The 11753-nt window shown below is 38.4% G+C and overlaps 1 protein-coding gene across 1 annotated transcript; it reads left to right on the top strand.

Moving 5' to 3' along the window:
• Positions 1–82: 82 nt before the first annotated feature.
• Positions 83–11725, top strand: c8a (complement component 8, alpha polypeptide). Its single transcript, XM_026947580.3, has 11 exons — positions 83–241; positions 777–888; positions 3089–3233; positions 3418–3565; positions 5689–5878; positions 6661–6843; positions 7583–7823; positions 9091–9222; positions 9298–9455; positions 10315–10540; positions 11459–11725. The coding sequence occupies exons 1-11, from the start codon at positions 135–137 to the stop codon at positions 11608–11610; spliced, it is 1794 nt and encodes a 597-aa protein (XP_026803381.2). The 5' UTR covers positions 83–134; the 3' UTR covers positions 11611–11725.
• The last annotated feature ends 28 nt before the right edge of the window (positions 11726–11753 follow it).

Below are 11753 nucleotides of genomic sequence, written 5' to 3'. Positions count from 1 at the left end.
ATTTACAGGAACGTGTGCACCCAGACTGAGCAGACTGTTTACTTCCTGTCAATCATTTACCCTGACTGATATTGACAAGTGGCTCTGAATCACATCTAGCTTTAGCGATCATCTGAAAACCAGCCGTTTCAGCCATGAGACAGTTTTTGCCTACTTCTGGGTCTTGTGTTATTTTGTCTCTGCTTTGTTTCAGCCAGTTTGCTGAGGCCGCTGGTTTCTTCTGGGGCTCATCTCATAACAGGTAACAGGTAGTGTTCTTCTGTTATCTCTGATCTGATACACTCGTGTGGTTTTGTGATTATAATGCTGGGTTGTGTTACTGTCATAGCTGATGTATTAAACTCATCCAATCTCCCTAATCAATGAAATAAAATGCAGATGAAATAAATCAGTAAGTGAATAAAACAATAGAAAGCATGACAAGAAGACAAAACCAAAGAGGTGAAGAAAGAAGGACAAAACAGAAGACATAATACTCCAGACCTTAAAACCAGCTGGGAAATATCGAAGTTTTTAAAATAAAATGAAGTTTTTTAATCTCAGAACTACATCAGTAAAAGTCTGGTCACCTTTAAACCTCATTCAAGTCTGCAGAATAGAAACCTTAAAGCTGTAGAGGTAGAATGAGGGGGTCAGAGGTACAGCTTGGTGCTATATTAATCTCATATAATATCTAATGTACTTTATTTATGCTTAGCACAAGTTTATTTCAGCTAACTTATTAATCCAGCTGTGAAGATGTAAGCATTGACATGTCTCTGTGTCTCCGTCTGAAGGACTAAGGTCTCTTCCAGAAGAACTCGAGGTGCTGAATCACTCATTCCCAGAGACTGTAAGCTGAAGAGCTGGACATCATGGACGCCATGCAACTCCTGCACAGAGAAAACGGTAAAGACAGGAACTGAAAATACTCTATGCAGGCGCACTGTTCTTATTTGGCAGCCTGTCCTGCCAGATACACTCACTCCTGACTTGGTAATGTTTCTAGTCCTCGGTTGTTTGCAAAAGAAATTACAATAGCAAAAAACACTTCTCTTTTTATTCTTTACACGTCTACCTGGATTGTTGATGATTTGACGTGATCCTGGATTTGTCCGTTCTTCCAAACTGTTGTCGGATTTGTTACCAAGACAACAAGACAAGCTTATTTTACATAATCCAGATTAGAATGCGCATTCAGAAGTGTTTTATATAGGCTTGGAAAATCATACATGATATACAGTATTACTATGGACACTAAAAAGTGCCCATGATTTAAACAAGCAGCTTTACAGCTTTAAGTCTCTGCTATATGAGTCAAGGAACAGATTTTTAATGTTAGCATGGGGATGTGAGACATATTAGCCTTGCCTCCTACAGAAAGACCACTGCACGTATAATTAAGGTGTTTTTTGCTATTTGTTTGTTGGTCTGAAAAGAGATTTAGTTACGTATTCTTAAATTCAATTTCTTTGGAGGAGAAAAACGCAAACCACAACGTGGACACAATTTCATTAATTCACAGCCTCAAAATATAGCAAATACAGAAGCAAAGTTCTTGGTTTATTGTCTCCTGACTAATGTTTTACTGCCTTATGTGCCATAATAACAATAATAATAATAATAATGATAATAATAATAATAAAAACCCTTAAAGTGCTTTCTTCAGGTTTCATACTATTTTCATTACCAAATCATTGATCCATTGAGTTTGATGTATGTATCTGCCCTTTCCAGATAAAACAGGAGCACAGATTAATCTCAAACAGTTACGTTTATCCAATACACAATTGATAAACACAGTTAGCCCATTTAAAATGATTATCATATCCTATCGATTTATTCAACAACACGATTAATTGCATGGCCGTGTTGCAAATCATCAGACTTCTAATGTATTACTGAACATATATGACTTTTACAGGTATGAAAACACTACATTTCAGTAGTAAATACACACATTCATTTTATTGTCATATAGTTCGTACATCACTGTGCACAATGTGGACCACAATTAGACCCTCACTGGCCAGAGATTATGTTCAGCCCAGCAGTGAGTATGAGATGAGCTACAGTCAGTAATTATTCACCTACAAAGTGATGGATATGGTAGGTTTATCTCATTAATTCGCACATGAGTGTATAAGGCACATGTTCGTGCACATTATACAGTCAATTCACTTTTATTTGTAGAGCACTTTTAATATTAAAGCAGCTTTACAGAAATCTGGATGTAGATTTAGATCCCTAATGAACAAACCAGACAAGACAGTGGAGTTTATACGTAACGTAACATAAGTAATAACTTGTATAGCAGACAAAAAAGGATAAAAATATGACATAAAAAGTCTAATTATTATAAAATTGCTGTAGTATAAGATGAATAAAACACTTTGAGACATGTAATAAATGAATTCACTTCATACTGGTAACAAGAACTCCACGTCTGTAACCACCCAGTGGTTGATTTTCCTATTTTCCTTTTTCAGCACCCTCGGGTGTGTTATCCCTTACATGTCTTAAATACGCTGTAGGAAACTTACAGGCTAGCCTTCTTACAAGCTTTGAAATACTTTATTAAATGTTATGAAATGTTCTCTGTTAGCAGATCGACTACATTTGGGGCTAATTGTGCATTTTCCATTATTGGCTGAACAAGACCGCACTCTTTAAAAACTCATATGTGATTGTGGGTATTTATGTAAAACATAAAATCTTCTGATGAATTCCTACTAAAAGTGTTTTACACATCAAATATGTACACTGTGTGAGCGCAAGAGTACAAATACGACTGTAAAGTATTAAAAACATGCACCTTTCCAGCTTTACAGCATTTGTAATAATAGACATGATCACAAAGCAGCTTCACGGAAATCCAGATGTACGTAGGTTTAGATTCCTAATGAGCAAGTGGCAAGGAAAAACTCCCTGAAACACCATGAGGAAGAACCCTTGAGAGGAGCCAGACTCAAAAGGGAACCCGTCCTCTTCTGGGTGACACCGGATTAGCAGGATGATAAATCGTGACACTATACAGACCCAGGGTTCCTGTTCAGTGTAGGTAATGTGATGTATGAATTCCGCCCGATGCAGCTGTTTGTGTTTGCAGGTGCGTTTTCAGTACGTGGAGAGACCCTCGCAGTTTGGAGGCACGAGCTGCGTGCACAGCCAGTGGGATGAGAAACTGTGTCCGGTTCAGGGCGAGTGCGAGCCTCAGGATGAGTGTGGAGACATGTACGCGTGCCCTGAAACAGGTCAGTGCCTCCAGGCAATAGTCGACTCTCTCTCCTCAATAACTAGATATTATCCATGCAGTGTTGGTTTTCATCCTTGTATGTGAGGTCAATCAAACCGTCAGTGATTTGATTTGAGCAGCTTTGGGACACAGAGAACTGGTATGTTTACGTAAACGTGTGTTCACGTGTCCACTCCACGCAGGACGATGCATTAGTCAGCATCTTCTCTGCAACGGTGATTGGGATTGTGAGTTCGGCAGTGACGAAGACAACTGCGAGGACACGAGAAGCCCAGAAACCAAGTGTGTCGGCATGCTCTCCATCCCGGGAGCGCACAAGGCCACACAGGGGTAGGGTTACAGGAACAAGAGTTAGCATGATGGTAAACTGGCAGCTATAAACATCCCTTATTAGCCTTAAAAAAATAAAGAAGCAAATCTCAGACATAAAAAAACTAGCTAAAGATATGCAGATTAGCAGAATATTTACTGAACCTTACAGTTTGAACCTCTGACTCTAGATCTGTCAAGTTTTCTGGGTGTTTGTAGAACATTTTACATAATGCTTATAAATGTTCCAACTATGCAGTATTTTTAGAAAATAACCTACAAATAATATGGAATTGAAATTGAATTTAGTCTCAGGACCATTAACGCTAATGTTTCCATGGTGTTAGTTTGTCGAAACTAAAGGAAATGTTTATAGCTGCTGTAATGTAAGTGATAACAGGAACTAACTTCTTTCACGGATGTTCCACAACATTACCTGTAACTATACAGTGGCTTGTAAAAGTATTCACCCCCCTGGAATTTATCAGATTTGTCTGAATAATGAAGGATAAATATATTTTTTATTGCAACCTTTTTTATTCATGTTCTCTTACAGTGAATTTTCAAACTCAAACCCTAGGATGCAATTTATTTATAATTGGACTTCATCTGTGAAATATTAAAACAGCCCCCATTATTTGAACAAAGTCCCACTTCAGTTGAGTTGTCGTTGAAGAGAGACAGTTTGAAGGAAAGGAGTGAAACTGAAGACTAAGGAGCATTCTAAGGATGTTTAGACAAGATAAGGGTTAGGGTTAGGGTTAGAAACTTATGAATAGGAAGTAAAATTATATCTAAGAGGTTGGACATCCCAGTAATCACTGTTGGATCAATAGTGAGGAAATTAAGCTACATCACACCACCCAAGCACAACCTAGACAAGGCCGTCCCTCAAACTCAGCTCAAAAACAAGACAGAGACTGGTGAGAGAAGCTACAGTGAGGCCAACAGCCACTCTGAAGGAGTTACAGCATACAGTAGCTGAGAGTGGAGTGAAGGTGTAGCAGGACAACAGTTTCAAGAGCACTGCGTAATTCAGAACTGTATGGTAGCATTGCTGGAAAGAAACTGTTGCTCCATATGAAAGCACTAGAGTGACCCAGTGAAGATTTAGTTTTTTTGGTGATGAGACCAAGATTGAGATCCTGTATTTGGGAAAGTTTCCAATCACAATGTGTGGTACAATCTTACATCAAGTGGTCTGTGGTACAGACCATACATCAATTAACACCATCCCTCCAGTGAAATATGGTGGTGGTGCCAGCATCATCCATTTCATTTACGACATTTGGCAGACATCTTTATCCAGAGTGACTTACAATTATCTCATTTTTATATAACTGAGCAGTTGAGGGTTAAAGGCCCAGCAGTGGCAGCTTGGCGGTGCTGGGATTTGAACTCTCAACCTTCCAAGCAATAGTCCAACATCTTAACCACTGAGCTACCACTTCCCAGCACATCATGCCCTGGGGGTGCTTTTCATCCTCAGAACCTGGGCTTCTTGTAAAAATTAAAGGGAGAATGGATGGAGCAAAATACAGGGAGATATTCCACGAGAACCAAGGCCAAAGCAATGCAGTAGTCATTAAAAACAAAAAGGGGAATGTTGTACAGGGGCCAAGTCAAAGTCCACATCTGAATCCCACTGAGAATCTGTAGCACTGTTTGAAAAGTGCAGTGAACAAACAACATCCAACCAACCTGAAGAACCTGGAGTAAATCTGCCAGAAAGAATGGGTGAAAATCTCTCCCAAACATTGTGCACACCTGGAAGGAACTTACCCCAACACACTTAGAGCTGTTATTGCAGCAAAAGGTTCTTCTACCAACTACAAGTCTGTAAGAGTTGAATATTTATGCATTTTTTGTTTTTTTTAAAGATCTGCTGCCAAATAATGCATTTTAAAGTTGAAAACGGACTTTAAGAGCATATTAGATGGCAGTAAACATACTGGCTGGAACAATCTGTGTCCGTGTCATTTGAAATCCAGACGAATGTGATGATTTTTTAAGGGGGTTGAATACTTCTACACGACACTGGGGATGTATAAAATATGATATTTACACTAGCTACTGTTTTCCTCCAAGCCCCAGAGTACAAATACTACTGTAAAGTCATGAAATGAACACATGCACTTTTCCAGCTATAATGCTCTGTCAGACGTTTTTGTGAACCCCGTTCTGGACCCTAAATACTTCGGAGGCATATGCGAGTACATCTACAACGGAGAGTGGAGGGAACTGACGTATGACTCCTTCTGCGAACACCTTCACTATAGCGATGATGAGAAATATTTCCGGAAGCCGTATAACTTCTTATCATATCGTATGATGGTACGTAAACACACTGCATGGAAAACCAAATGGATACTGTATTGTCCAGGGGACACTTTCTGCTCTGTACCAGAACCTATAAGTTGTATATCACTTGCATCATCAGCACTATGACATACTGTATACATCATCATTTTTGCATTATCCTGATTTTAATGTGCCTGTTTGGTAGTGTATTTATGGTACTAGGTGTGCTTATGGGAAAGTATCCTATGGTTAGTTTGGTGCTAACATACAGTAATAGAAGAATTCGAACCCTTAAGTAGTTATCGGTTGCCCTTCTGGGGGTAGCCTTAGAAGTTCTATGCAGAAACATGCACCAGTGTGTTTCCTTATCTGGAAGAGTTCCAAGTAGAAATATCCAACGAACCCTTAAAGAACTTGTGCCAAGTACCAAGTTTTAAAAGTCTTAAATGTTCTAAGGGGGCAGCATGTTGGTGCAGCGAGAAGTGTTACAGCCTGACAGCGCCAGCGTTCCTGAATCAATCCTGAGTTCAGGTTACTGTGCGTGTGGAGTTTCGTATGTTCTCTCCATGTCTGCATGGGTTTCTTCCAGGTTCTCTGGTTTTCTCCCATCTCCAAAAACATGTCAGTAGGTGGACTGGTGACTCTAAATTGCCACTAGTTGTGAATGTGTGTGTGTGTGTGTGTGTGTGTGTGTGGTGCCCTGCGATGGACTAGTGTCCCATCCCGGTGTATTCCCACCTTAGTTTGAATGCTGTTCCAAGATCCAATCTTGATTTGGTTCGGTTTATTTAGGGTTTTATTCGGTCACATTCCAGGCACATTCTCTCAGCGAGGGATCAACCGAAGATTACAGTGATGCTGCGAGCTTATTAAACGCGCAGAAAACAGAGTCTTCCTCCAACTGGGGTGTGAATATTGGCATCATGTATGTGGAAGCTGGACTGTCTGGGAGTCGTGCAGAGACAGTACTGAAAAACATATCACAGTACGACAGTAAGGTATAGTACAATGTGCTTCATATTTTACTTTTTGTTTAAAAAATAAAGCCGCTCCTTCAGTATACTCGTCTAATCATCACAGCTATTTGTGATTTAATGTGATTGTAACTATAAATGGATAAAAAGCATGTATGGTGTGTAAATCATATCCATTGGCACACCGGTGTGGTATACTGTAAGAGGAATAAAACACTTACTGTTAATGGAAAATGATCATCTTTGTTCTTGATTCTTTACCTATAACATCATGACAGTATTTACACAGGATTGTTTTTTATGTAAAGTGCCTTGAGGAGCAAACTTTTAAAGGCGCTATATAAAATAAGGTTTTTTTAATTAATATTATTACGACACAAAGTGTTTTATTCCTTACCAATTACATCAGTCTTTGTATATTTAAAAGGAATATGCAAAGGAATGTTTTAAGCAATTTAACGATCAAATTTATGTTCTTTTCTATAATGCAGGCTAATCTGTAACGAGCGGTAGTCCTTGTAATGGATCGTGTGTACAGTATATGATAAACTGTAATAGAAGTACAATGCAATCACAATGTATTTGGTGTAGAAAGGTAAGGAGAGGCTGCACAGCTTGCCTGGCTCTGGTGGGACAGCAGGACAGAATAAGAATATGTTTAAAGTGCAAGCTCCTGGAACTGTGCCATGCATCTGAGATTTCCAGAAACCATACACTCTCATCAAGGGGAAAGTGTTCTCCTTGTCTCTGTGTGTCACTGCAGGAAGTGCAGTTTGTTCGGCTGCTCTCGACGGTGGAAACAGCGCAGTTTAAGATGAGGAGTCGGGATCTGATGCTGCACGAGGACATGCTGCAGTCGCTCATGGAGCTGCCTGAGAAATACGACTTTGGCGCTTACTCACGCTTCATCAGTGAATACGGCACTCATTATGTAACGCAAGGCATCATGGGAGGCATTCTGGATTACATAGTGGTGCTCGACAAACAGGTCATGGCAAGACAGAGTAAGGAACAGCTCACAGCAGCACTGTTAATAAAGGACATTCAGACTCCTGAGCTAAGACAAACATCTACAAACACACACATAAAAAGTGATACATAAACACACAAGTTGGCAATATTTAACAGTAAAAATAACTGGGAATTACACAACTGTGGTGCCATTTAGCCCTTGTAACTCTTTTTTTATTCTTAGTCTTCAGCATTGAATTTATCAAAACCTGCATTTAACCTTTTACCCAGGTAACATCTCATTTTACAAGGTGATTTTCCTCTTAAAGGAGTAACAGGGTTATAAGTAACAGGGTTTTTTTTTTTTTTTTATCAAAATCTAGCAAATAATAATATTATATGACTCTTACTCAAAAAATCTGTGCAGTATTACAAGCAATAGGTGCTTTAACAAAGTAGTTAAGGGGTGTACATACTTATGCAACCAAGTTATTGTAAGATTTTTTGTTTTTTTCTTTTTTTACCCTGAAACATTTCTATCTGTTTTTTTGTGAATTTTGTCAGTTGTTATCGCATTAGAGGTGGAAAAAAATCTGACTGATTTATCATGCGATTTTAACAGGGGTGTGTAAACATTTAATATCCACTGCGCATACAGATTTGTACATGTAATATCAATGGCACCACAATCAGAAAATGATATTTTAGCAAGTGAAACTATCTGGAATATGGGCAAATGTATCTAATAGTTGTTATTATGGGATGATTATAAATCAAATATAAGATTATTCAGTTTGTTTTTAGATCCTTTTACTCATTTCAAGCTTTAAATGTTCTTAATCTTCTGGCAGATAATTTTGCTTCTTTCTAGAAATAAATGCTTAAAATTTGAAAACAAGATCTGCCAACAGAACAAGACTATTTCAAGCTGGAAATAAGTACAAATGTCTAGAAATAGGTTTAATAATCATATATGTGGGTTATTGTAATCTTATAACAGGGAATACTCAATAAATTCTGACTATATTCAAGATATCGTCACTATTTTCAGCAGAAAGGCCATACACGAATGACTAGAAACATTGTGAGTTTAAATCTTTCTGTAAATCATTAGATCAGGTGTTTTTAATTATTATTATTACAACTGAATTGGATTCCGCTTTGGATCTTTGGATAAAATCGTTCACCTAATGGATAAATATAACGCAAATTCACGATATCCATATACTAACTACCTGAATCTTCAATATCCTAAATAATCATAAGAGAATTTCTCAGATTCAGAAAGGAAAAAACGCAAACTTTTTGTTTTTCACTCAGAGCTGGAGACTCGGGATGTAAGCAAGTGCCTCGGCATTTCTCTGGGCATCTCAAAAACCATCGATCAGGGCTTAAGTGGCAACCTTACAGTAAAACACGAATCGTGTGGGAAAACAGGAGAACTGAATCGAGGTGAGTATGGCCTACAGCTTATTACTTAAAAGATTAAAAAAAAAAAAACCTTAACAAGGGTGTATTGCTTTGCAGAGAAGCAAGAAAACACTGGTCTGATCAAGGACGTGATCGGCTTTGTGAAAGGAGGCATCACAGGCCCCAGCGCCGCTCAGTTAGTCATCCGTAACGCAGAGACTTACAGGGCCTGGGGCAAATCTCTCAAATACAACCCAGCCGTCATTAAGTTTGAGGTACATTTCCTTACATTTTAATTCACCCTGCTGCATAACCTCTGTGTGGACACTACATTAACACTCACTCAATGGTTTGCAAAAAGATAATGTTAAAAAAATGTCCCCTTTTTCCCACTATTATTAACATTAAACATGGGGATAGTGAATAGTGAATAGTGAATATCCCTGAATTTTGTTTTTATTTATTTATTTTTTACAAAACTTTTTCCTTAAGGCTAAAAGTGCCATAGCTTCAAAATCTCTTTTCAAAATCAAAATGAAGATCTGGGCAGAAAAGATTTGAAGTGAGAGACTTTTGCTGCCTTTAGATCCTCCGTGGAAGTCAGTGTGTATGAGTTCAGAGGTCGTAATTATGACGTGATGTTTTTTTTTTTAAAGTGGTGTAAGAAATCTTCTTTTGTTTTTTATTATTTCTTTTCAGACAGCAGTTCCTGGGTTTTTCTGGCTAGCTTTGTAAGTAGTCCATTCCTCATCATCAGTGCACAAATTGTGTACAAACTACAGTTGTAGCTGGCCAGAAAAACCCAGGAACTGCTGTTACCCAGGAATTACAACTAAAATCTCACCGTTTGCTGAAAGCGTCACCTTCATATGGACTGCCAACATGACTTTTTGCTATTCACACGTCTGCAATTCGTAAAGTTGGCAATCATAGAATATTACAAGTTCCCAAGTTGTAATTATGACATTGTGGTGTTTATGATATTTCTGACAGGACTGGAAGGCAGCATTTCACTACTTTCGCGACTTTGGCCTTGTTGCTTCAGTGCGAAACTAAGCAAACTTCAGAACACATCAGTCAGTTTTACTGTCTGCATTTCTTACTACTAACGACCCACACTGCACTCTGTGTCAGGGTCTGCCCATCTACGAGCTGGTGCGCTTCAGCACGGCGGCGGCTCAGGCACGCACCAGGCTGCCGCTCCTGAAGCAGGCGTGGGAGGAGTACATGCAGGAGTTCAACCCGTGCCGCTGCGCCCCCTGCAGGAACAACGGCGTGCCCGTGCTCACGCGTACGTCCTGCAGCTGCCTCTGCAAGGCGGGATACGACGGCCTCGCCTGTGAGAAGGCCGAACGCAAACGTGAGAGAATTTTATTAAATAATGTTTATTTACCAAATATTAATTCATGATTTTTAGTGATTCATTTTAATTATTGTAAAAGAGAATGAATTACTTACCTACCATTGGTTAAAATAAATTATGAATTTATATTATTTAATTAATTGTTAATTAGAAAATACATATAATTACATGTAAAAAGGTATTTGAAAATAATTAATTATTTTCAAATACTTTTTTACATGTAATTGAAAATAATTAATTAATAAAAAAAATATTTTATTTAAATAATTTTATTTATATTTATTTATTTGAAAATATTTGAAATTAATTAATTAATTAATTAAAAAAATATTTTATTTAAATGATCTTTGTTTATTTATGTATTTAAAAATGAAAAAGGGAGACATTTATCTTGGCCAGCTTTCCCTAGCTCAGCGTAATGGTGCTTACTTCTGCACATAGTGATTTCCAGTTGCATTTTTTGGGAACAGTGTGAAACCAGCTGACAGCAGATGTACATAATAATAATAATAATAATAATAATAATAATAATAATAATAAATGTCACCAAATAGAGCTTAAGTCATTTATAATTAGTGAGAAGGGGTTTTTTAGGGCTTACCGTTCAAATCTCAGTGATGCACCAGTCAGTCGAAGCCCATCTGTGGCAGGGAGTCTAAGTGTAACAGGCTACGCTAGCTGGGCATCTGTTAGCAGAGTATATATGAGCTGTGATGCAGGCCACCAGGCTGAAAAGATGCAGTAGCTGGATTTAAGTGTCTCAGAGGAACCATGTTCGTTTTCAGCCTCTGAGAGCTAGCAGCTGCGTCGTGGTTGGGAAATGGAAACAACTAAATTACAAAAGATGAGCCTGAAACATTTAAGGTATTAAATTAGAAAGAAAGTAAACTGAAGAACTCTTTGTTCTTTCTTCAGCTGGTCCTATTCATGGAGCGTGGAGCTGCTGGAGTTCCTGGTCTTCCTGCGCGTCTGGAACAAAGACACGAAGACGAGAGTGTAACAACCCCGCTCCTGAAGCCAACGGCTTCCCGTGTACAGGAAACTCGGTGCAGACGAAACGCTGCTGACACGAGCGTGTACAATCTCTGACTAAAATGTATTCTATGGAAAGGTTTTGATTGGTTGGAGAATCTGGAAGTTTCTGGATGAATCTAATAATCAATTAAAAGCTTTACACCATTAGCTGAAAGGAAATCATTATTGTGCACAT

The sequence above is a fragment of the Pangasianodon hypophthalmus genome, chromosome 4, assembly GCF_027358585.1.
Source record: "Pangasianodon hypophthalmus isolate fPanHyp1 chromosome 4, fPanHyp1.pri, whole genome shotgun sequence".
Classification (NCBI taxonomy): Eukaryota; Metazoa; Chordata; class Actinopteri; order Siluriformes; family Pangasiidae; genus Pangasianodon; species Pangasianodon hypophthalmus.
Note: the sequence above shows the minus strand (reverse complement) of the source record. Positions and strands in the feature narration are given on the sequence as shown.

Excerpts from the sequence above, each read along its gene's own strand:
- c8a (XM_026947580.3), top strand. The coding sequence starts at position 135 with ATGAGACAGTTTTTGCCTACTTCTGGGTCTTGTGTTATTTTGTCTCTG. Across the intron at positions 242-776 it reads TGGGGCTCATCTCATAACAG|GACTAAGGTCTCTTCCAGAA; the intron begins GTAACAGGTAGT and ends CTCCGTCTGAAG. Across the intron at positions 10,541-11,458 it reads TGAGAAGGCCGAACGCAAAC|CTGGTCCTATTCATGGAGCG; the intron begins GTGAGAGAATTT and ends TTCTTTCTTCAG.